Source organism: Chlamydomonas reinhardtii, chromosome 2 (assembly GCF_000002595.2).
Source record: "Chlamydomonas reinhardtii strain CC-503 cw92 mt+ chromosome 2, whole genome shotgun sequence".
Taxonomy (NCBI): Eukaryota; Viridiplantae; Chlorophyta; class Chlorophyceae; order Chlamydomonadales; family Chlamydomonadaceae; genus Chlamydomonas; species Chlamydomonas reinhardtii.
Window position 1 is genome coordinate 2,206,459 of NC_057005.1, and position 23,283 is coordinate 2,229,741.

At 65.5% G+C, this 23,283-nt stretch overlaps 5 protein-coding genes across 6 annotated transcripts; all 5 read right to left on the reverse strand.

The window, feature by feature from the left end:
* Nucleotides 1–114: 114 nt before the first annotated feature.
* CHLRE_02g089750v5 (uncharacterized protein) lies at nucleotides 115–6,688 on the reverse strand. Its single transcript, XM_043059398.1, has 4 exons — nucleotides 6,394–6,688; nucleotides 6,002–6,214; nucleotides 3,528–5,743; nucleotides 115–3,259 (listed from the first exon to the last, which is right to left on the reverse strand). Exons 1-4 carry the CDS (start codon nucleotides 6,394–6,396, stop codon nucleotides 853–855), a joined length of 4,839 nt encoding a protein of 1,612 aa, XP_042927032.1. The 5' UTR covers nucleotides 6,397–6,688; the 3' UTR covers nucleotides 115–852.
* Nucleotides 6,689–6,738: 50 nt separating this feature from the next.
* CHLRE_02g089800v5 (uncharacterized protein) lies at nucleotides 6,739–10,218 on the reverse strand. Its single transcript, XM_043059399.1, has 3 exons — nucleotides 9,839–10,218; nucleotides 8,270–9,667; nucleotides 6,739–8,051 (listed from the first exon to the last, which is right to left on the reverse strand). Exons 1-3 carry the CDS (start codon nucleotides 9,965–9,967, stop codon nucleotides 7,527–7,529), a joined length of 2,052 nt encoding a protein of 683 aa, XP_042927033.1. The 5' UTR covers nucleotides 9,968–10,218; the 3' UTR covers nucleotides 6,739–7,526.
* A 444-nt stretch (nucleotides 10,219–10,662) lies between these two features.
* On the reverse strand, nucleotides 10,663–16,228 carry CHLRE_02g089850v5 (uncharacterized protein). Of its 2 annotated transcripts, none has more exons than XM_043059401.1 (9): nucleotides 15,749–16,228; nucleotides 15,408–15,469; nucleotides 15,021–15,075; nucleotides 14,520–14,673; nucleotides 13,951–14,133; nucleotides 13,506–13,615; nucleotides 13,214–13,401; nucleotides 12,958–12,998; nucleotides 10,663–12,365 (listed from the first exon to the last, which is right to left on the reverse strand). In XM_043059401.1, the coding sequence occupies exons 1-9, from the start codon at nucleotides 16,100–16,102 to the stop codon at nucleotides 12,100–12,102; spliced, it is 1,413 nt and encodes a 470-aa protein (XP_042927034.1). In that variant the 5' UTR covers nucleotides 16,103–16,228; the 3' UTR covers nucleotides 10,663–12,099. The 2 variants fall into 2 exon arrangements, with proteins under 2 accessions (XP_042927034.1, XP_042927035.1); XM_043059400.1 differs by having other exon boundaries at nucleotides 10,663–12,368.
* Nucleotides 16,229–16,440: 212 nt separating this feature from the next.
* On the reverse strand, nucleotides 16,441–19,868 carry CHLRE_02g089900v5 (uncharacterized protein). Its single transcript, XM_043059402.1, has 7 exons — nucleotides 19,448–19,868; nucleotides 19,243–19,361; nucleotides 18,996–19,083; nucleotides 18,720–18,813; nucleotides 18,273–18,422; nucleotides 17,662–17,830; nucleotides 16,441–17,213 (listed from the first exon to the last, which is right to left on the reverse strand). Exons 1-7 carry the CDS (start codon nucleotides 19,763–19,765, stop codon nucleotides 17,123–17,125), a joined length of 1,029 nt encoding a protein of 342 aa, XP_042927036.1. The 5' UTR covers nucleotides 19,766–19,868; the 3' UTR covers nucleotides 16,441–17,122.
* A 1,144-nt stretch (nucleotides 19,869–21,012) lies between these two features.
* CHLRE_02g089950v5 (uncharacterized protein) lies at nucleotides 21,013–22,508 on the reverse strand. The gene is made up of 6 exons (XM_001701914.2): nucleotides 22,322–22,508; nucleotides 22,195–22,251; nucleotides 22,034–22,114; nucleotides 21,900–21,968; nucleotides 21,732–21,796; nucleotides 21,013–21,450 (listed from the first exon to the last, which is right to left on the reverse strand). The coding sequence occupies exons 1-6, from the start codon at nucleotides 22,355–22,357 to the stop codon at nucleotides 21,351–21,353; spliced, it is 408 nt and encodes a 135-aa protein (XP_001701966.1). The 5' UTR covers nucleotides 22,358–22,508; the 3' UTR covers nucleotides 21,013–21,350.
* Nucleotides 22,509–23,283: the final 775 nt, after the last annotated feature.

Below are 23,283 nucleotides of genomic sequence, written 5' to 3' on the forward strand. Positions count from 1 at the left end.
GCTGGGCGAAGGGTGGTGGTGGGGGTCGCGGCAGGGTCCCGACCGCACACATGTGTCGCTCTAGTCAGCCCCTCCTGGCGTGGCCGAAAGCAAACAGTTTGCGGCAGTTCCGTAAATTATATATCGTTACAGCACAGTTCACAGGGAACACGAACGTTCCCGGACAGTTCTGCCAAAGTTTTCCAAGGCGTTGACGGGTACGCGAGCCCAACCGCCCGCCAGTCAAAGTCCCGACCCATCGTCCGCCTGGCCGTCGCCCCTCAAAACGCAAGTGTCAAACCGTGGTAATCGGGCTCCACTGGTTAGCCCCCAAATTGCAATGCATGCCTGATAACTTGGACGAAAATGGCGAAAGCATGGTGCAGCAGTCAACACACAACCCGACAACGTGTGCATTCGGTTTCTCATGCATCTTTGGTAACGCAGCAAAAGCATGGTGCAGCAGTCAAGTCAGGACAACGTCGTCTTGCGTGCTTCCGAGTCTCCATGTCGCTTCGGCCTGTGTTTCGCCGCGTCAGACGCTACAGCCGCACAACGTGGTCAGAGACTCAGCATGTATAAATAGCGAGCGCAAAACATGAGCTTTTCACGGCGTTCATCATATAGTCCAAGGATGGTTTGAGTGTGCACAAACCTTCCATCCTCACAGCGCTCAGTTCCACGCCCCTGCCGCAAATTCCCCCAATGCCGGGCCCGCCATCCCACTCCACTCACCCATATCACATTAGCAAACATTCCCGCTCCCCTCCGCTCCACTCCAAATCACGAGCGCGACACGCGCGCAAACCAACCCACCGAGTGATGAGCAGCATCGTCGCCGCGGCCGCTGCAAAGCCCTGCTCCCGGCCGCCGCTAGCCCAGCTCCCCAGCCGCCACCGCCGCCGCCACCTTGGTAGACACTAGCGCCGCCTTCTCAAGCACAGCGAGGAACTCAGCGCTCTCCGACTCCGGAAGCGCGCCGCCGCCCGAAGGCGGCGCCGGGCCCAGCCGCCGGCGCGCCTCCCACGGCTGCGGCTGTGGCGCAGCGCCCGGCCCAGCGCCACCCGCATCCTCACCAGCAGCAGTGCCCGCGCCCGCGCCTGGCGCCACGCCTGGCGCCACGCCGCGTCCACCGCTCACCGTGACGCTGCTGCCCTGAGCGCTTTGCGGGGCGTGCTGCAGCGGCACCCACTGGCGCTGTGGTGAGGACGCCGCCGACATGCGGTCTTCGTCCTCCGCCAGCGCCGCCGCCGCCGCCGCCGCCAGCGCGGGACTGGGCTGCCCGTCCTCCGCCAGCCCCTGTGCATCGTACGGCACGAAACCCTGGGGTGCCGGTCCCCGCCCGCCATGACCGCCCGCCCCGCCTCCGCTGCTTCCAAACACATCATGGCTCTCGGCCGCCGCCACCGCCGCCGCAGCGCACCACGCCGCGTCCTGCTGCTGCCGCTGCTGCTGTCGCCGCTGCTGCTCATGCGCCGCCGGATCCACGGGTCGTCTGTCGTCGTCGTACAAAGCGTTGTCGTACATGCCCGTGTTGCCGCCGCTGCCCGTGTCACTCACGTACCGCGAGCCCGCTGCTGCCGCACCACCACCACCACCGCCGCCGCCATCCGCCGCACCTCCAGGCGCGCGCGGGAGCGGGTGCACCCGCGGGCTGTGAAGCGGAGAGTGGCCGCCGCGGAAGCTGTTGCTTCCGCCGCCGCCGCCGCCGCCGCCGCCACCAGCACCAGCAGCGGCCAGAGCCTCAGCGGCCATGCCGGGGCCCAGGTACTTGCCGTAGTGGCCGCTGCCGCCCAGACCGCCGGCTCTCCAGAGCTGGACCCGGGCTGTGGCGGAGGAGGTCGGCGCCGACGACCGCCCGCCCTCCACGTCGCCATCACGGTAGCCGGCGACTGCGCCGGGGGCGAAGCGCGCCGCGCCCCAGCCACCGCCGCCGCCGCCGTTTCCGCCGCCGTCGCCGTCGGCGCCAGCAAATGCGGCGGCTTGCATGTAATGCTGTTGCTGCTGGTGCTGTTGGTGCTGTTGGTGCTGCCTCTGCGCCGCCTCCGCCATCTCCACTTCCCGTCGCTGCTCCAGAAGCTGCTGCTGCCACGTCAGGTGACCGCCCCCGCCTGCTGCTGCTGCTGCTGCTACTGCCGCAGCCCTTGGCGAGCCGCCGCCGCTGCCTCCATACGCCCCCGCGTCCGGCACCGACAGCGAGTTGCGCTGCCGCGTCGCCGGCGCCGATCCCGGCCCGGTGCCGGGGTGGTAATATCCCACGCCCGGCGCCCCACTCCCGCCTGCTGGCAACCCCGCACCTCCCATGACCAGCCCTGGGTAGGGCTGGCCCGGCGGGGCAAACATTGGCCCAAGCATCACTGGGACGGCGGGGCGGGGGTCGGGGTAGGAGGCGACGGAGGATTCGGGGGCCAGCGGCGGCTCCGCCAGCGCCTGCAGGGCCGCCCACACCTCCATGGAGGACGGCGCCGCCAGGGAGCCGGGCGGCGGCGGCGCCGCCGCCGCGGGCACGCCGCCGCCTCCTGCGTAGTACGCCGGCTGGAGGTAGAAGCCGTGCTGGTGCGGCGGCGGGTGCTGCTGGTACGGGTGCGGGTGCGGATGCGGGTGCTGGGCAGCTGCTGCAGCTGCAGCAGCGCTGCTGGGCACGCCGGCCGCCGCAAGGATGGAGGCGGCCAGGGGCGTGAGCACCGGCGGCGCGGAGCCCGGTCCGATCAGCTCATGCGCACCGCTGTTGCTGTTGCTGTTGCTGGTGTAATAGCCCGCGGCTGCGGCCGCGGCCGCGGCGGCAGCGCCGTCGGCGGTGGTGGTCTGCCTCCGCGAGGGCGTGATGCGCTCCGGCGGCGCCGTGGTGCCGCCCATGAGGCTGCCACGTGACGGCCCCGCCTTGAGGCTGGCCGCCTTGGCCGCCTTGGGGTACAGTGACCACAGCGTGCCGCGTGCCCCCTCCACACCAGCGTCTGCTCCCGCCGCCGCCGCTGCTGCCTCTCCCGCCGCCGCGCCGTCACCGCCACCGCCACCCAACGCCGCGATCGCCTGTATGGCCGCCAGCGTCGCCGCCGCGTCCGGCATGGTGCCGCTGTCCGCCGTGTTGCGCCGCCGCGCAATCAGCTTCTGCAGCTGCGTCAGCCTCGGCTGGCCGTCCTCCCCGTCCGAGGAAGACGACGACGAGGAGGTGTAGCCCATCTCGCGGCGGCGGTCGCGCCGCCGCACCGCCTCCTCCTCGGCGAAGCGCTGGCTGGGCGTGCGCTGCGCGTCGAGCTCCTGAAGCTGAGCCTTCAGAGCCCTGGAGGGGTTCCATGCATAATTAATTTAGACGAGATGATGATGACAGGTTGTTGCAGCAGAACAGTCAGCAGACGGGGGGAGGGGAGGCAAGCGAGGTCCGCAAGGGGCATACACACAAAGCACGTCGAAAGGGCTACGTTACACAGGGATGACGAGCGTGCACGCGCCACCTCTTTTCCCACTCCCGTACCACTGGCTCCTCCAGCCGCAGGCCCTCCCACTCCACCCAGACGACGACCAGCGCGCAGCCCCTCACCCCCGCTCACCAGTACTCTCGCGCGCTGCGGCCCATGGATACGGTCTTGGTAGGCGTGTCCTTGGCCGGGTCCCTTGGCTGTAGCGATTTGCGCGGCTGCGGCTGCTGCTGGGGCTGCTGATGGTACGGCAGCAGCTGCTCGACGCGGCTGGCCTGCAGCATACCCGAGCTGGTGGCGGCGTGTGCGGGAGGGCGGTGGTGCAGGTGCTGCGGCCGGATGATGTGCTCCGGCACTGGCGCCGGCGTGCGGCCGCCGCTCACGCCGCTGAGGCCGCTGTACTCAGAGCCCAGGGACGCCTCTGCATGAGGCGACTGGTACGGCGCCGTGCCCGTGAAGGCCAACGGCAGCGGCGCCACGGGCGCGGGAGGGGGCGACAGGTCCCAGCGCGCGGCGCCCGGGGAGCGGAAGCGCTCGGACTGCGCCCTCGCGCGCAGGAACGCCTCCGCCCGCTGCGCCGCCGTGGCTTGCGGCGAGTGCAGGTGCGGCTGGTGCTGCGGGTGAAGCTGCGGGCCGTGTGGCGGGCCGTGGCCGCGTGGGCAAGCCACGGCCTCCGCCCTGTGCAGCAGCGGCTCCGAGCTCTCCACACCCAAGGGGCGCTGGTAGCTGCCAGCCCCTTGCAGACCCGCAGCCGCCGCCATCTGAGCCGCCGCCGCCGCCGCGGCCGCCGCAGCCGGCGTGCCATGCGGTGCAAGCACCCGGTCCGCGGACATGGGCCCGGACAGTCCAACGGACGCCGCGGAGGCGCCGGCCGCGAGCACCGGCGGCGACCCGATCGCCATGCCCCGTGGCCGCCGCGCCGGCGGCTGCGGCACGTACTCCAGTTTGTTGCGGGCGGCGCCAGCGGCCGCGGCCTCGGCGGCTGCACGCGCCGCCGCCTCCTGCCGCAGCCGCACCAGGGCCGTGGCGGCGCGCGCCTTGCCCCACAGCGACTTCCCGCTGGGCTCCACCTCCCCCTCCCCCGCCTCGCACTCGCCCTCGTGCTCATGCGCGTGATGCAGGTGGTCGTCATCGCTCCCTGTGTCGTGCCCAGCAATGCCACCAGCTCCTACGGCTACTGCCGCCGCCGCCGCGGTTGGCGAGACCTCGGCCGAACCCGGCCCCGAGCCCGACCCAGATGAGAGAGCGCCGGGACTGGCGGTGCCACCTGCGATGCCCAGCGCCGCTGCCCGCTGGCGGTTAGCGGCAGCGCGGCGCAGCAGGTCACAAGTGGCGCCGGCATGCGCGCCAGCACGCGGCGTGGAGGACGACCGCTGGTGCTGCTGCTGCAACGGCTGCGGCGGCGGCCTGCCACCGCCCGCCCTGCCGTCGTCACTGCCGCGGTAGGCCACACCGCCTGTGCCTGCAGCCGCTCCCGTGCCCACGCCTAGGTCTACACCCGCACCGGCACCCGCAGCGCCGCGCCGCGCCTCCAGGCGCGCCGCCGCGTCCCGTAGCCGCCACACATCCGCTTCCTGGCCCAGCCGCTTGCCGCCGGACCCCGCCCCCGCCCCCGCCCCTGCCTCCGCTAGCTCGTCGCCCGCTGACGCCACCTGCACCAGCGGGGTGCGTTCGGCCCGCCCTGACCCCGCCTCGCCCTCCGCAGACGTGAAGCTTGCGTGCGGCGTTGCGTAGGACACCACGCAGCCCGCGTCGCCGTCCTCCCCCGGCTCCTCCGCCGCTACCGCCGCCGCCTGTCCGCCGGCGCGGCCGTTGGCGCTGGCGCACGGGCGCGAGCGCATCACCCCCGGATGCGCGCCGGGATGCGCCACGGAGGCTGCGGGCGTGATGAGTTCCTCATACGCGCCGCTGGGGAACTGGCCGCCGGGGCGAGCCCAGCCCGCGCTGCCGGTGCTGACGAAGGAGGAGGCGCGGGAGTCATCAAAGCGGCTGACCTCGCGCGGCGCCAGCCCCGCGTGGGGGTGCTGGCGATGTGGGTCGGGCTGGCGATGTGGGTCAGGCTGGCGATGCGGGTCGGGCTGGCGATGGCCGGTTGGTCTCGTTCCGGGGCTGTGCTGCTGGGAGGCACCGCCGGTGGCTGCAGCTGTGGGCGTGGCGGCGCCGCTGGCAACAGTGGGGGATGCGACGTTGGATGACGTGGCTTGGGCGGCCCGGCCGCCGGCGGCGGCCTTGCCCGCGCGGCCGAGGAAAGCGATGGCGAGCCCGGCGGGGCGAAGTGGGTTGCGCGCTGCGGGGTCGCCCCCTGGCTCTGCGCCCGCGCCAGCCGCTCCCGCGTCTCCCATTGCATCCTGTCGAGGGAAGCCCCAGGGCGGTTGTGGTGGTGGGGAGGACGTGCGGGTGTGGTGGTGAAGGAGCGCGCTGGTTGCGACTTGCGGCTCACACCGGTGCACAGAGCGCCCCCGTCCTGGCTCCCTTTTTCCAGTCCGGTCATGACCAACATAATTTCAGTCCGCGCAGGTGCACAGATGAGCCGCGGCCCCTCCCCCACCTTCCCGGGCAGCCTAGCACGCCCTCAACCCCGCCACGATGAAGCTGGGCCCACTCACCGGCTGCGTGTCGGGTTCGTCACGCAGGTTCACGGCTAGAGCTCCTCCAGATTTTAAAGTGATGCTCATACGGCCATTTTTTGGTGGGGGCCCAGGGCCGGGGACCACAGGCGTTGCCGCACGGGCAATCTTTTCCGCCGTGGAGACCTGCCGCTTGCGCCCACTGGCACGAGCTCCCGGCTCAGCGCCATGGTCAGTGCTCTTGCAGTTGCCCTAACAAGTGCCACAAGTGTTTAAGTGATGGCAAGGGCAGGGTAAAACTGAGTCAGAAGTTGACTGGCGTGGAGTCCATTCAGATTTTCGCATGCGAGTGCCCCTTGAAGTCACCGATAGTTACAGGCGATGGGGCCTAGGATAGCGCAACAGCAAACAAAAAAGGCGTCCTGTCGCACCATTTCACGCCTGTGCGGAGCCTGCTTCTGGCGTGTTGCGCCCTTCACAAGTGCTACCGCCTCTCCGATCGCTCAATCCCCATTCCTATGCTCCAAGCTGGATAAATACTAAGGATTGTGTGAAGCAGTATCCTCGCGCTCTTGCGTCACAGGCGGACACTGTGTAGAGTCACTGGATAGGTGCAGTGGGCTTATTTGATGCACGGCCTAGTGAAGTCATTATCAACAATGGTTACTTGGTTAACCGAATTGGCTGCTGCGGAATAGGTGCGCCGTCCCCGGTTTTGGCTACTGCATCGATTGGCTCGGCCCAATCGCCCAAACTCCATAACCGGACGGGGAGTTATGCGTGTTTGTTTACACATTAACGGTACACGTACATCTTGGACGGGCACCCTGGCGTGCAACCCCACACGACGTTGGCGCCCTCGACGCCAGCCCTCACTCCAGAAGCTGGAACGGCACGGCATACTACACCTTCTGGTAAGTAGCACGAGTGACGCCTGACAACCCTCGCCAGCGTTTCGACGCAAAAATACCGCATGAACTTCAGCGGCTATATGGGACCTTGAACTTCAAAGACAGTCCACTAGCAGGCACGGCGGCACGTGTTTCCTCAACACGCAACAGCCAACCCCCCTCTTCTATAACCATCGTGCCCACCGATACATCCTTCGCAGCAGCGGTCACTGGGCACACCAAAGCTAGGCTTTATGTCAGCCTTTCGTCACACAGTTGCCGCGACGCGCAACCATGGCGCAATGGGGTGCATAACGGCAAATAATACAGCTCACTGGGTGCATATCACCGTTATACGTTATGAGGAGCAGGGGAATACACACACCCCCATCCACCCACACACCCATACACACAAAGGCCGGCAGCCAGAGCCCGGCGGCGTTCAAAGTAGATGCTAGTACTTTGTGAATCACTGGGAAAAAGTGGAAGACAGCGACGGATTGGTTGGTGATCACACACGAGCAAGCGCTTGCCATCTCGCGCTCACGCCTCTGGAATCCGGGTCATGCGGCCAGCGGCCGGAATCACGCCCCCAACAGACGAATGTAATATATACACACACAGCGGGCCACCAGCAGCAGACTGCTGTTGCTTGTTCCCCATCACCGCCCCCATCACCGCCCCGACAAGGCCTTAGAGAGCACCCGCGCCCCCCCACCGGCCCCCTGTGCCTGCGCCAGCCCCGGGGCCTGCAGCTCCCCCTCCCCCTCAGCTGCCGCCCGCCCCTCCGGTGGGCCGCTTCCCACACACGCAGCGCCAGCCCCTCGCCCGCCACCACCTCCCGGCCCTACCGGCGCGCTGGCGCAAGTGTCCAATGTGCCCAGGCTTCCCCCTCCGTTGCCGCTGACGCCAACGAGCGACGCAGACGCGGCGCTCCCATCCAGATCGTCGCTCGCAGTCGGCGCCAGGCCGCCGCCCCGCGCGGCCGCGCTCTCCAGCCGCGCAATCCATTTGCGCCGCTGCTCATGGTGAGAGCGCGCCGCGTCCGCCGCCTCTGCCAGGCTCGCCGCCAGCAGAGCCTCTAGCTCGGCGGCGCGCGCCTCCACCGCCGCCAACGCCCCGTCTACTGCGGGCATGGCGGCGCGAATGAGCTGCACATCTAGCAGCGGAGAGAACAGGCGGTCGCGCTGCTCCTCGACCTGCGTGGGTCCAATGGATGCAAGGTGGGGTGGGCGTGTGGGATGGTCGGTTCGGTGCGGCAGGGAGGCGGGTGCGGACGGCCGCGGAGTGTCGGAGAGCGGGGGCACGTACGTGTCTAGGGAACCGGAAAGGGCTGGTGTCATTTGTATGGACTTGGAGTGCGTACACGCGGCCGCGGGGCCGCACCGGGCGCAGCCTCCGGCACGGGGTCACCTACCTCCAGCTTCTGGACCATCAGGTTGTCGTACTTGCGTGTCAGGATCTCCAGGTCCTTGCGGCACGTCAGGTACGACGCATTGGACGCCGCCGCCGCCTCCCGCGCCGCCGCCAGGTCCGACGCCAGCGCCGCCACCTGCGCGCGCAGCCGCTGCAGCTCGGCCTCCTGCTGCTGCAGCTGCTGCCGCGCCGCTTCTGCTGCCAACGCTGAGGCCGCCGATGGCCCGCTGGCATCAGCAGCGGCGCCGGCCGGCGCCGCGGCGGCGCCCTGCGGCGAGGCAGCGGCGGCAAATGACGCCGGCGCGCGGTGGGGCTCCGGCGTCAAGGGCGCGGTGGCAGGCGTGTCGATGAAGGTTGAGGTGGTAAGCGCCGGCACCATGTGAGGCTGCCTGGGGGATGCCGGCGCGGGGGCGGGGGCAGCCGCGGCCATGCCCACCCCCATGCGCGCCCACGCCGCCTGCAGCGAGCTCACAGACGTTGTGGGCGCCGGGTGCACCGCGGAGTGCGCGTGTGACTGGTGTGGCTGTGGGTGCAGCTGCAGCGGCTGCTGGGGTGGCGGCGGCGGTGGCAGCAGGAAGGGCCGGCTTGGAGACCCCTGGTAGCCCTCCGCCCGTGCGGCCGCGCCACCCGCTGACGCGAACGCCGGTACTCCTGCTGCCCCTGCCCCTGTCCCTGCAGCGCTGTCGGCGAGGCCACCGGTGCCTCCGTGCGTCGCTCGCCCCGCTACGCCGAACAGTGCCCCGCGTCCCAATCCTGATGCCCCCAGTCGTGCGGGTGATCCGGCTCCGCTACCACCGCCGCCTCCATGGGAGCCGCCAGCTCCCGCCGCCGAGCGATGTCGCAGCGCCGCCACCGCCAGCGCCACCGGACCTAGCGCCGGCGGCGGCGTGCCCGGACCCGTCGGCGTGCCCCCCGCCGGGTGCTGCTGCTCCCCGACACTGCCGCTACTGCCGCTGCTGCTACTGCCGCTGCTGCTACCGCTGCCGCTGTCGGCGCAGGCGTTCCATGGGCTGCCGGCGGCAGCGACGGTCCTGCCCCTGATGGCAGCAATGCCACCCGCCGGCGCTGCTGCGACGGCGGAGGCGGCGGAGGCGGCGGAGGCGGCGGAGGCGCTGCAGCCGATGGGGTGGCGAGGGGAGCCGCTGGCGCCGCAGCCGTCGTGGCTTGGCGCCAGGCTGGCCGCGGGATGGGCAGCCGTGGCGGCTGCGGAGGCGGAGGAGCGCCAGGAGGGCGCCACACGGACACCGCCACTGGGAGCGGCAGCAGCAGCTCCCGGCTGGACGGCTGGGCCGTGTGAGCCTGGGGCCTCCTTGTCCGCCAGCTGCTCCGTGAGGGCTTCCACTTTGGTCCGCAGCTCCGTCACCACCACAGAAGAGTCACGCAGCACCGTGTCACGAGCCTGCACGCACGCCAAGCGATGACATGGTATCGATGCGGGACAGAGGGGACCGCGAGCGTATTAGGGAGAGGCGGCTCGTGAACGGCCACGCTTGTAAGCACTTTGTGCAGCGGTTAGCCAGCTCCTGGGCGAACTCGAAGCACACGGCCCGTTTTTTCTTCAAATCCGCACCTCAATCTCCGCGCGCAGCTCCTGAACAAGGTTCAAAAGGTAAACGGTTTGCGCGTCGCTTTCCTCTTGCCGACGAAATGACTCTCGGCAGAGCCATTTTGCCGCTAGGGATTCTTGCGAATTCTTCATTTATAGTATCTGATTATCATGCACAACTATTAGACGCGTGCGTAGCTCGCTTGAAGCTGCGTCCGACCCTTGCAGAGCTCCGCGCCCGCGCCGAATTTGCAAAAGAGCAAAACTCGGGTCAATGTCCTTTCTCTATGAGTTTGATAGCACGTTGAATGCGTCAGCGGTTGCTGGGCGGGGCCGCTACTGGCGAGTCGAATATCGAAAGGCAAGACCTTGCAGTATACCTAGCGCAAAATGCTCGAGTATACATATCAGATGTCATGTGCAAAGTAGTCAAAGGCTTGAGCACATACACCATTAGTACTAATCATGCATGACAGGCGCCAGGGTTTGCCACGACGCCCGCAGCCCCGGCCGGGGTTTCGTAACATCCGCTCTTGGCCCGGAGGTATCCATGCCTCCTACCATCCTCCCCCCCCCCCCGGTATGTACTGCCTCAATTTGTGAGGCGGACAAGGTGCATGCGTGATACATGCATGCTGAGGCTCCAGCCCGCCTGCGCTGGCTGGGCGGCCGGCGTTTCCGTGCAGGTTTCGTACCATCACGCCCAACTTAGCCCTTGAGCCCAGCTATCAGCTATGCTGCTCGCCATCCCCATCGCAGCAGCAAGGGGAGGGGTACAGGGGGGAGGGGTTTCCCTTCCCCCGGCGAGCAGCAAAGGGAGGGGTTGCAGGGGTCGCTGGACTGGTCTGAGGTCAAAGTCGCGAAATTCCAGGCTTTGAAATCCAGTCCACTCAAGTATGCTATGGAGATACCTTGCAGTAGCAACGTAAAAATATATGGCTCCGGGCTTGCGCGGCGTAACGTGTCTGTCCGGGTCTGTCAGCCTTTCTCTCCCGTTGGTTGCCCGCCGGGGTACTAGTAGCATCACGCATGTCCCTCAGGCCTGGGGCCATCACCGGGCTCGGTGCACGCGCACCAACAATGGTGCACGTCACGGCCATGTCCACGTCCTAGACATCCAACTCACGCACGTCAGCCTTCGGAAGACCTCTTCCACGTCAGTCCACGTTGGCTAGAGGCGGTGAGGCGGATTACGCTAGCGCTTATGCCCGCCCCTCAGGCGCGCAAGCATCCCGCTAGAAGCTTGGTCCTCTCAAAAGCATTGCAGCCACACAACGAACGTAGGTCCCCATGCCAAGAGTCTCGTGCACTGCGCCTGTAACTCCGTGCGTGTAGTCTTGCTGCCCCTTGCTGCCATTATTCTCGACATTTGCTCAAGACTACGTTGCCTGCGGCAAGCGCAAGTCGAACGCACAAAAGCTGCAGCGCACGCGAGTGCCCTGGCCGAAGCGCCGCAAAACGCAGGCTCACAGGCTGGTTGAGTCGGGCAGCGCCGCCGCTCACTCACTCAGGCTGGTCTTGGGCACTATGCCTATTCTGTCAAGGAACAAGGACGAGGCGCTCCTTGTTGGGACGTTCGGTTTGGGCGCGTTCGCCGTGGGGGCCAGTGTGATGAGTGTCAAGGGTCACTTCGACCTGAAGCCTGCGGAGCGGCAGCGCCACATAGGGCTTGAGCACGCCGAGCAGCAGCGTGGTCGGCGTGCTCGAGTTCTACATGGCGCTGCCGCTTCGCAGGCTTCAGGTCGAAGTGGCCCTTGACACCCATCACACTGGCCCCCACAGTGAAAGTTGTCGTACCGAAGGTTCCAAGTATGAGCGCCTCCGTCCTTGTTCCTATGCAGACTAAGTATTATGACGCCCCCGCGCCATCCACCCGCAACCCGGTCATAAAATGAATAGTGTTGCGTGGTGTCGGTTTTCAGTCATCTGCCCCTTGCTCCTCTAAATGCATTGCAGCAGCACGACGAACGTAGGTCCCCACGCCAAGGGGCGCAGCGTGTCAACGGGTGTTCGTGTCGTCAGATACCGCAGCTGCATGCGGCCCGGTGCCCGGCACTGATCGTGCCAGCTCCTCAGTTGCACAGGCATCCCGCGATTCCTCTCGACATAGACCCCTGCAGAGCCTCAATACCAACTGTGAACTCGCACGCGGTGACTCCGCCCTGACCACCTGTCCACATCATCCTGACACTCCCGGCGCCCGCCGTCCCTTAACCTCCCCTCCCCCGCCCTCTACTCCGCAGATCTGCTCCCAGCGCCCACCTCTGCCACCAGCACCCGCTGCCTCAGTCATCCTCATCATCATCCTCATCATCGTCCTCCTCCTCCGCGCCCGCCGCTTGCCCGCCGCGCCTGGCGGCGCGCCTCACCGCCTCCGCCGCCATGTCCTCCTCATCCGTGAGGTCCGCCAGCTCCTCATCCTCATCATAGCTGTCCTCTTCCTCCTCGTCCTCATCCGACTCGGCGTCCTCATCGTCCGCCTCCGCCTCATCGTCCTCGTCCTCGTCCTCGGCCGCGGCGGCGGCGGCCTTGCTGGTGCTGGGGCCGGCGCCTGCTGCACAGGACAGGTTGCGAGGACAGGTTGCGAGGACGCGACACGCAGCGATCAGTGGGAGATGTGATGAACCCGGTGCGTGGTTGCAGGGGCACGCCTTGTGCAAGGACCCAAATGCGCAGAGCATCTGCGCGAGTACCGTGCACGAAGCCGTGCCGTGCCGTACTGCCGTGCCGTGCACACATGCCGGCAAGTTCCTCTTGCCCACCCACCCACCCACCCACCCACCCACCCACCCACCCACCCACCCACCCATGCACACACCCACCCATGCACACACACACACACACACATGCACACACACATGCACACACACATGCACACACACACATGCACACACACACACATGCACACCCACCCATGCACACCCACCCATGCACACACACACGCATGCACACACCCACCCATGCACACACACACACACACACACACACACACACACCCATGCACACACACCCATGCACACACACGCATGCACACACACACATGCACACACACACACGCATGCACACACACACACATGCACACACACCCGCTCACACACACCCACCCGCCCAGCCGCCCGCCCACACATGCATGTGGCGCTCACCTGACCCCGATGCCCCGGTCCGCTGCCGCTTGGTCGCCCGCCTGCATGCACGGGCAGGAGCGTCGTGATTTGTGGGATTGAGATTTGTGTGTCGCATGACTTGCATCGTATGGGCTGTGGACGGCGTCCACTCGCGTGTACCCATGCGTGCGCGCGTGTCGGTGTGGCTACCGCCCACGCCACCTCCCTCGTCAATGCCGCCAGCCCGCCACCCCCGCGTCCGGCCCGTGTCCGCCGCACCCGCCCCCGCGCTCACCCGGACTCCAGTCGTTGCAGCTCCGAGGGGTCAAAGTCCTCATCGTCCTCATCCGACTCGTCGTCATCGCCCTCGGCATCCTCGCCATAGGCACCGCCAGAGCTCCCGCCGGCCGCCGCCGCCGCCGCCTGCGCACCCGCGGCGGCGGCGCCGCCGTCCAGTCGGGGCGGCGCAGCCGGGTCGTAGAGCTGCCAAGCGTTTAAGGCAGAAGTGTGAGTGGTAATGGGGGGTATTGTTGGTGATGGGACGATGCTGCCCGCCCCCGACCCACATCATTTCCCCCCTTATCTACCTTGATCTTGCACGTGGCGAAGTAGCTCTGCAACCTCCCCATCTCCGCCTTGTCCACCTGACTGAACTCCAGCTGCTGCACCGAGGACGAGGAAGAGGAGCCGGAGCCGCCTGCGGCGGTGCGGCGAGCAGAGAGAAGAATGATGATTGGTGTGATGTTGATGTCGGGAGTCTGCGTCAATGCTGCAGGACGGGCCCCGCCCTTGATTGCCCCATACACCTGCTGACTCGTGCAACTTCGGGTGCCGCCATCCCTTCCATCCATGCATCCAGACCCCAGCCATGCTGCCAAGCCATCGCACCGGCCTCATACTGTTCCCAACAAACCCTCCACGTACACACACACATAAACAAACGCACACGCGCACACACACACACACACACACACACACACACACACACACACACACACACACACACACACACACACACACACACACGCGCACCCTCGCGCGGCCGCACGTGTAGCACCAGGTCAAAGGTGGCGGACTGCGGCCGCCTGTACTCCACCGCCAGCACGTCAGCGAGCGGCAGGAACATGGGCGGCCGCTCCGCGAACAGCAGCCCGCCGCGCAGCGGGAACAGGTGGCCGGGGCTGGCCTTGACGTAGGCCGACACACCCAGGTGGCCTTAGGGAGTTAGGGTGGTGTGGGGAGGGGTGGGGTGGGGTGGGGTGGAAGGAGGAGAGGGTTGGAATAGGTGACCACGAGCCGCGCCTGCTCCCAGACAGCGCCTCCCACCCACCCGCCCGCCCACCCTCCCGCACACACACCCGGGCCCTCCTCCTGCGCATGCCGAATGGCATACGCACCGCCCCACGCGCCCCGCGTGCTGCCATTCCGCTAATCAGGTGCCCCTCTCCTCCCCCCTCCCAATCACGCCTCGGCCCCTTCCGTTTCGTATTCCCCCTTGCGTCTTTCGCCTCTGCCTGTGCTCCGCTAGTTTCGCTTGGTTTGGTTTGATCTGGGCTGGTGTTTACCATTCCCCCTCCTTCCCCTCCCTCACCCCCCCTCACCCTTGGCTGTGCGGAACAGGTCCGGGTCGGGCGCAATGAACTCCTCGAAGCCGGGCTTGACCAGCGCCAGCGCCTCGCACAGCACCGCCGCCGCCGGGCCGTCCAGCGCCTCGCCCTTGGACGTGACCGCCCTGAGCTCCTCCGTCTCCAGAGTCTGGGGAGGGAGGGGCGGGCGGGAGGGCGAGAGACGGCGAGAGAGGGTGGCAACGGGATATTGCGGGTTGTAAGGGCCGTGAGACAGGAGTCAGGAGGCGCAGACCACGGAGGCCGGAATTCGGGGAGTTTCAGTGTCGGCAAGCGCGGCGCCGTGCCTCAAGCGCGTTTCATGACGAACGAGATTGCGAGCAGCCGCCCGCGGGTCAACGCTCTCCTACTGTTATGCATTGGGTTCGGTTCAGTTGGTTCAGTTGGGCTGGTATTTACAAATCCCCTCTCCTGTCTTCTCATTCGCAACGCACGGATCGCAGCCTACCACCACGCCCCCCCCCGCTGCACGCGCACCTGGATGATGACCGCCTCCAGGCGCTGCTTGCCGTTCATGACCGCGGGGCCGTTCCTGTGCGGAAGGTAGGATGGGGGCGGGCGAGTGGGAAGAGGTGTGGCGGGCAGGGGGGGAGGAGGAGGGGAGGGCAAGGCAGGGGCGGGTGTCAGGCACGCGTAGACATACACCATGACACGGGCGCGGCCCCACAGCCACTACCGTAGTCCTAGCAGTTTCCGCTGTGGATCCGGTAGCTACTCAGCTACGTAAGAAGTGTGCTTCCTTACAGGCCCAGCGCCGGCCGCCCGGGGGCCCCGTGCTGCTGGATTGCGCTGCGTCGCCTGCCCCACGCCCTCGCTAGCAGGAACCCCAGGAGGCTCCAGCGCCTGCACTGTGGCTGTCCTCACCGCTCCAGCACCACGAACATCAGGCAGCGCTTCTTTGTGTCCTGCGGGATCTGGTCCAGGATCTGGAGGGGGCGGGGGCGGCAGTAGCAGCGGCAGGCAGTAGCAGCAGGCAGTAGCAGTGGCAGTAGCAGGCAGTGAGACGAAGAAGGATGCACAGCGGCACAAGACGGAATAGGCAGCAACCACTGGACTCAACAGGACGGCCTGCGGATTCCGATGGGCCTGTCTGGGCTCCCTCAATAGTGCGCGAGGCCGGTGGTCGTAGCTGTGGTCAAAGGCCAACGCCGGGACACGCAACCCTTCCTCGCGGCCAGCGCCTGCCCCCGACCGCAGCTGCTCACCGCCACGTGCGTTATCGCGGCCACCGGTACCACCACACTTGACTTGGCGTTGCTGAGGACCAATGCCTCGGGTGAGAAGCCAACGTCAAACTTGCCGCGAGGCGCCACGAGGGACAGCCCCGGGAACTTCACCAGCAAGGACGCGTCCGAGGGCGCAGCCACTGCATAAGTTGCCGCCGTGACCGGCGTGTTCTCTTTGCCATGTGCTGACGCCGACGCGACCACAAGCCTTGCAGCAGCTGAGATGAGCTCGGCTGCGAGGTCCGGCTCGGAAATTCGCTTCGCAACCAGCTCGAGGAAGCTCTTGCCTTCTTTGCGAGACTCCAATACGGTCGTATCGTTGGAAACGTGCATGTTTAAGTCCACTAGTCACTAAAGGTCAAGCCTGGCGAGTTAGCGGGGCCGTCCCGCCAAAACCCGTTGCTTTCTCGTTTTCCAGGCCGGCACAGGCAAGTTACAGTATGTGCATGGCGTTTGAACTTAAAGGTAAGCCAGCACGGCAGTTGGTCCAGACGATGTGCACTGAGGGCTGCATTGCACGGGGAATCGGTGCCCGTTCTACTCCTAGCCCAGTCCAAGCCCCCAGCCCGATGCCCGACACCCAGCCCTTCAGAAACCTGGCCAGGCCGCGCTGGCTAGGCCTTGCTGGGCTGGCTGGGCCGCGAAGGAAGTTCTCACACCAATACGTCTGGCGCTCGTCTCTTTTACAGCTGTCATTAGGAAAGCCTTGCGTGGGCTCCCCGCCGACACACCGCAGGGCTCCTACGGCACCAAAAGTCGTTGTCCTTTGACCACAGGCATCGGCCAGAAATCCATCCACGTAACACACGATCAGCGCCCCTTTTCCCGAACATACAGCGGCCTGAGGCCCTCCCCTGCAATACAGCGCCTCCAGGTGCGCCACCCCACAACGACATGCTGGGTCAAATGTGACAACAGCGGCATGCATAGCTAAGCCAACGTAATGCGTGACAAGAAACAAACTCCTACTCCCCAGGCACAAAACGTTGCCCATACTTGAGTCCGCGCCAGCTAAGCAGCGGCTGATGTGCGACACTGCCGTGCTGCTGCCGATTAACCCGGTGATCCTGCCTCCCTCCCTCCCCAGAGTGCGCTCCCCGTGCCTCCAGTGCTCAGTCACCCAGTAAGCAGGCGCATAGTGAGCACGGCTGCTGCGCATGGGTCAAAACGCCTGTCAAACATATACCGGCAATGCTCACGAGCTGCCCCTGCTCCTGTCTCCTCCTTTCCAGCAACCGCGTCTGGTGCGGTAGGCATGCGCCGGATGGGCAATCAGGGCGGAGCCTGGCTCCACTCGCCTCCGCTCCTTTCCCCCCTTCCGCAACTGCACGTCGTATGTGCCGTACGTGCTTCTTACACCTGGCTGGCCATCTGCCCGCGCAGCACCGACATGGCCGCCTCCTTCTTCGCCTCCTCCTTCGCCTCCTTGACGCCGCCCTTGCCGCTGCACAGCGAAACGAGGTGAGAGGCACAGGCAAGAGGCTCAGTCAGGCGGCCGGCGTGCAGACCTCGGTGCGATACCCACAGACAAACACGGGAAGCGCCGTCGCTTAAGTGGCATCCGTTGCACCAGCACCTTGTCGAGTGACGCCCGCGCCCTTACTGAGCCTCAACACCCCCCAGATGGGGACCCCTCCCGGCGCTGTTGCCAGCTCGCCCGTATTTCCTTGCCCGCTCTACCGCCCCCCTCCCACCTCCAGCCCTCCCTCGCTCCCACTGCCGCGCCCGCTCAGGCTTCGCCCCCTCCCCACGCCACCCCTGCCCTGCCCTGCCCTCTCCTCCCCTCCCCCGCCCTCTCCTCCCCTGCCCTCTCCTCCTCTCCCCTCCCCTTAGGTTTAGTTTGGGCTGGTATCTACAACCCTCCCCTCCCCTCCCCTCTCCTCCCGCCCCACCGGAAGAACAGGAACACGTCCATGATGACCCAGCAGGACCACGCCGCCTCACAGGACCAGCAGCCGGCGCCCACCAGGTACACAATGCCCGGGAAGTTGCCCTTATCCAGCGCGTTCATGGCGGTCACGAAGCCCGCGAACGACCACTGGTTGGCGCTGAACGGCACAGCTGCAGGGGCGGAAGCGAAGGGTGAGGCAGGGGGTTGTTGATTCCAGCCCAAACTAAACCGACCAGGGGATGTTCAAGGCATGGCCAGCTGGACCGGCAGAGCGCAGGGCCAGCCCGCGGAGGTGGGCAGTGGCCATTGCTTGAGCGCTTCCAGGTGCTCAAGGCTGCTCTGGCCCCGCAGGGCGTGGCGTGGCGTGCCCCTGCGCACACCCCTATCAATCTTTCTTGTCCGTGCGCCCTTCGAGCCCTGGCGGCCCCTCGCGCTGGCTACAGGGGCGGCGAGCCACGTACCGTACGCTGCAGACCTCAGCTTGGCGCCGCGAGCCCTCCCCATCCACGCACCCGCAAGCGCGGTCTGGCTTGCCCCAGACGCTGCTGGTGCTAGCCTCCCAGCCCGGCCCAGCCGAAACGCTCGTGTGCGGCCCACGGGCAGCCCACTCACCGATGGCGGCCCAGATGCAGAAGGCGGTGTGCACCGCGAACCACACGAAGAACCACACGAAGCCGAACGCGCTGTCCGCCTTGGCGGCGCCGTACAGGCGCTTGTACCACAGCCACCAGCTCAGTGGGATGCCCAGCAGCATGTACAGCACTGCGAGCGGGCGGGGGGTTGCATTCATGAGTAGCTAAGGAAGCGGTAGACGGAAGGCAATCTTGGGCGCGTGGGGCAGGGCGCTGGGAGCTGAGAGTGGAGCGCGGCATGGTGATGGCTGGGCGTGAGTGCAGCATGCGCGTGCAGGCCAGCTCGCGGTTGGGTGCAAGGTCGAGAAGGCTGACAGCACCCGTCGGTAGCATCCACAGTGGTGACCCCTGGAGCAGCATCCAGGACCCCTCCGCCCCTACCCCGCCCATCCAAGCCCCGACAAGCCGCGCCGTGCTGCACACTCACGTCCGAGGAACCAGCTGGGCACCTTCTGGTTGGCGTTCGTGCCCAGCATGACGCATGTGCAGAACCAGTTCCACAGTAGGCAGATGCACAAGCCCTGCGAGCCCGGGCGTTTGATGCATAGCAGAGCGTCAGGCATGATCCAGCTGTGCGGCTGTGCAGGTCCAGGCGGTGCGGAGCTTGTGCAAAGGTGGCGTAAGGCATGTGGTCGGGTGACACAACACAATCGCCCCATGGCTTGCTGCACCCGCCGCCGCGCGCCGCTGTGCGAGTACTTACATACCACGCCATGTACCCCTCCCGCACGACGCGCCGCCCCTTGGCGGGGATCTCCTCCGCGATGTCGTGGTAGAGGATGGGGTAGCAGCTGTCAGGAGGCAGAAAGGCAGTCGGGCGGTTAAGCCCGCTCGTCCAGGCGCGTGACCGTGCGTGCGCCATGCATGAGTGTTATGCGACCACGTGCACTAGACTAGGGCGTTGAGGGAAGTTTCATCAGCCCAGCAACACGATGACCTTTGGTGCTCACATGGGCCAATTCTTCTTTACAATAGTCGCCCCTGCCGCAGTAAGCTTTGCCTCCAGCTCCTTAAGCTGCTTCTCCTTCGCAGCGAGCTCAGCCTCCTTGCGCTTGAGCGCTGGGTCCGCCTGAGCACGGGCGGGAAGCCGAGGGCAGGTAAAGCCGACTGTTGCGTTCGCAATCGGCCCCATTCGCTAGGACGTCCTATACTCACTGTGGATGATGCCCCGAACGAAGTGGACGCGCCCCCGCCATACGGCGAGGGAGGGGCTGCTGCTGCCTGCCCGTATGCTCCTGCTGAGGAACCAAAGGCTGTATTCCCACCTGCTGCTGGCGCTTGGCTGCGTTGGCTTGTAGTTGCAAGGTCTGGCTGAGACGAGGACTGCGGAGGTGGGGAGTAGGCGTTCGCCCCGAAAGCAACATTGTTTGACGTGGGCGCCTGGCGAGGCACCTCCGGCTCATCTTCTTCAGGTTTGCCCGGTCCACCACCCCAAGCACCTCCTCCTACAGCGCCCCAGCCCCCGTAAGCCATTTCAGGAAATGTTTCAAAAGTTGGGACGATCAAACAACAAAGGCGAACCGGACAAAGTAAGTTGAGGACCTTGTATAATTGTCACTTCACCAGTGTCGAGGATTAGTGTTTAGTACTATTGCCACGGAACTGGACGGAGTGTAGATGGGACCTGGTCGGCATGTGCCCTCGCCACGGCCCGCCCCTGGGAGCCCCCCGCCCCCCCCCCCCCCGCAGCCCCGCCCCCCAGCTTCGAAGCCCCCCTTAAATGTTAAAGGTCCACGTGCGCAGTATCCAATGCCAAAGAAAGGGCGCTTCCAGCTTCCATGGATACGCGGGCTTTTGAACCTCATACACCGCTCACGCAAGGCGAAAGGATGAAGGAACTGGTGCCCGGCATGACTTCAACCTTCTCCGCACTCCTGTTCGCCTGCACTAGCGCAACACCGCAAGTCAGGCACAGCGGTGGCTGCCCGCTGTGCGGCGGCGCATGGGGCGCGCCCTTGGGCGCGCCTAGTCCGTGCCAGTACTGGTCGTTACGAACAAGGTTACGAGTACGTTATCAAAGATGCTTTCAGATTATGCGAACGGGTGCGCTGGTGCGCAGGCCGATGCGGGGCACGCAGCGCCCCTCACTGCTTCTCTCCTGACCCTGAGCCCTGACTTTCTGGGAGGCACAGAAGTGGAGCGCACTTCAGATTGGCATCAACATGGGCCGAACACTTCCCACTTGATGCGGCACCAAGCGTCCCGCCACCTGCGTCTTCCCTCGATTTGGGCTGGGGCTGGGCCTGAGGCTGGGTCGGGGTACGGGCTGGAGGGGGGCTGACCGGCTGAGTGCCAGACGTCCGGCTGCGCATGCGGCCCTGAGCCCCTGAAGCAGGCACAGGGGTGCGGGCATTCTTGCATACCTGCGACGGCGGGTGCCGTGGCAGAGCCGCCGAGGTGTGGAGGGTGGCTGCGATGGGACAGGTAAGGGGCAGATTGGCGTAGTCCCGTAGTCCCGCATATTGTACGCCAATCGGGACAACCGGGCAAGCTGTGAGAGTCCATCCCGTGTGTCTTGCAGCCCGCTGTATTTTTCTAAGCACGTCAATAACCACCAACTCATTCGCAATGCTGCATTTGAATCGAGGTGAAGCACTGAAGCTGTGAAGCAGTCGAGGTATGCGCCCAGCCGCCCACCACCACCCCACCGTGAGCGTAGGGTGCCCAAGTGTGCTGACTCACTCCAACTCTCCCTAGCAGACGCTTCCGTTAGCGTTAGGCGAGTCGTTTGTTTACATTCCATTCCCCGCCTTCACTGGCGCCGTTCAAGTCCTTGACGCAATCCGTGGGCCAAACAATGGCGCTCCTCGCTGCAAGTGTGTCCCCAGTGGCGGACGACGCACTGACACCCAGTAAGCCTCTACGTACCATGGATACTGTAGCGTCGCTTCTGCACGACATTTGCGCACCCTCGCCGTTTCGTTCTGTCGCCAACACCCCATACCGTTATGTACATCTGCCACCAGACCGCATGCTGCAGCCTCAATAGCAGCCTCCGCCGCCTCAGCCAACCCTCACAGAGCAAACTACCTTTGCACGCATGACGTCCGAACACCGTTTACACGTATGCCGCCCCGCTGCTGCTGTCCGACAGCTTCTGAATCATGAGCTCCTGCTCGCCCTTCACCTTGATCAGCGACTGCTCCTCCATTTGGAGCCTGCAGGAGGTGGCAAAGGCAGTAACACAAGGTGAGAAAAAAGGATGCGGATGACAAGTGAAGGGACAGCCCGACAAGCGGGGGCACGCCGTACCCACGCCGCGAGGGGCCATCCTCGACCCAGAGAAACAACACCCGCCCCCTGTTTGGCTGCCGACCTTCATAGAGAAAAGAGCATGCGACCATGTACACTGCTGGGCATGCTTGGAGGCCCATGGGACGACAGCCGGAGACTGAGACCCACGTGTTCGCCTGCGAGGGACCCCCAACCGCCACCGCACCTCTCAAGCTCCTCCTGCTTCTCCGCTAGCATGCGCTCCTGCTCCTTTTGTTTACGTTTCCGCTCCTGTCAGAAGAGTGTGTGTGTCAAGACCTTGGACACAGCCGAGCGCTCAGTCCGGCAATATGAAGGCCGAACCTGGGACACCACCCTAGTAGGCTTGACCCACCTCGCTCAGCGCAGCCACCCGGTTCCGCAGGCCAATGGCCTTCAGCTTTTCAGCTTCTAGCCGCTCGACCTGCAAGCATGACGCGAGTGTCAGGCTGAGCGTGCCGGGGGTTGCACTGCAGTGCCGGGTAGTACCTGCTGGTCGATGGCGGACACGTACTTGTCCACGAGGCCTTGCATATTTTGGATGTTGTTAATGAACACATTTGTGTTGTCCTGTATGAAGGTTCCATAGTGTCAGCGTACTCTCGTGCATGCAGGGCCGCATGCGAGGCCGCAACTTCAAGACCGCGCACCTGGAGCGACTTTGAAGCATTGTACTTGTCAACATCAAGAATGCGGACATGAAAGTCCTGTGTGAAGGTGAAAGGCAGCGGGCTGAGTTGGTGGGGCCCTCCTGCTCGGGCATCTTCGAGCACGCACCTCGTCAAAGTAGACTCCTCTATCTACCGCGTCCATGATGCTCTGTGTTTTGTATATTTAGGTTAAGGCAACCTCTAGGCCTGCTGGTTTTGGCAAGAACTTGGCAAGAAGACGAGTCTGCGCAGACTTTCTGTTCAGCGGCAGCGGTGGCCTGAATTTGGTTTAAGTATTGCAGCTCGCATCTGAGGTCGCGTCCCTGCATCCGGCTGCCAGCGGCAATTGACACGTTGCGTGCCTCCCACTTTACCCCTGCCGACCCCCGAGCACCCCCTCAACCCCTAACCTTTCATCAACACCCGCCAAGACTAATCATTTAACCTCAAAGCCCGTTATTCATTAATGTGTTAATAGTAGTGCTCTATCTTGTTAAATTGTGAAAGCCGCCGGCACATGGATGCGGAGGGCTGCGCCCGGCCGACATCGACGAGAAAGCGGTGCCCACTGCGCATGCTGTGAGCGAAACTTCCCATCCAGCATGTAAGCACCATGCGACAGCACAGCTATGCATGGGGTCTTGGCCGTGCGGCTGAGGCCCGACCACCAATAACACAACTGACTGGCGATGCACATCTAACATCGCTCGCCACCATGGCGGCTCCGCGCGCGGGGGGCACTACTGATCGTAAGGCTTCCGCCCCGCGCAGCCACTGCCGCACAGCACGCGGAAGCCGAAAGCAATCCGATCCTGGACCTGCTCCTCGCTGTAAACATGCCGTCATAGCGCGCCTGGGACAGCCGCATGTTGCCGCGCGCACCCAGACTCGCTATGCCATCGGTTGCCGTTCTCTGTGCTCATGTGCTCCGACACCCCTGATGTTGCCGCTGAGCTGCCCGCCGCTGCCGCCACCGCCACCGCCACCGCCACCGCTGCCGCCACCGCTGCCGCTGCCACGCGCCTGTCTAAGCTGGCCTCCCAGCTGACCGGCCCGCGCCGGCGCGGCTCACCGCTGCGTCGGCGAGCG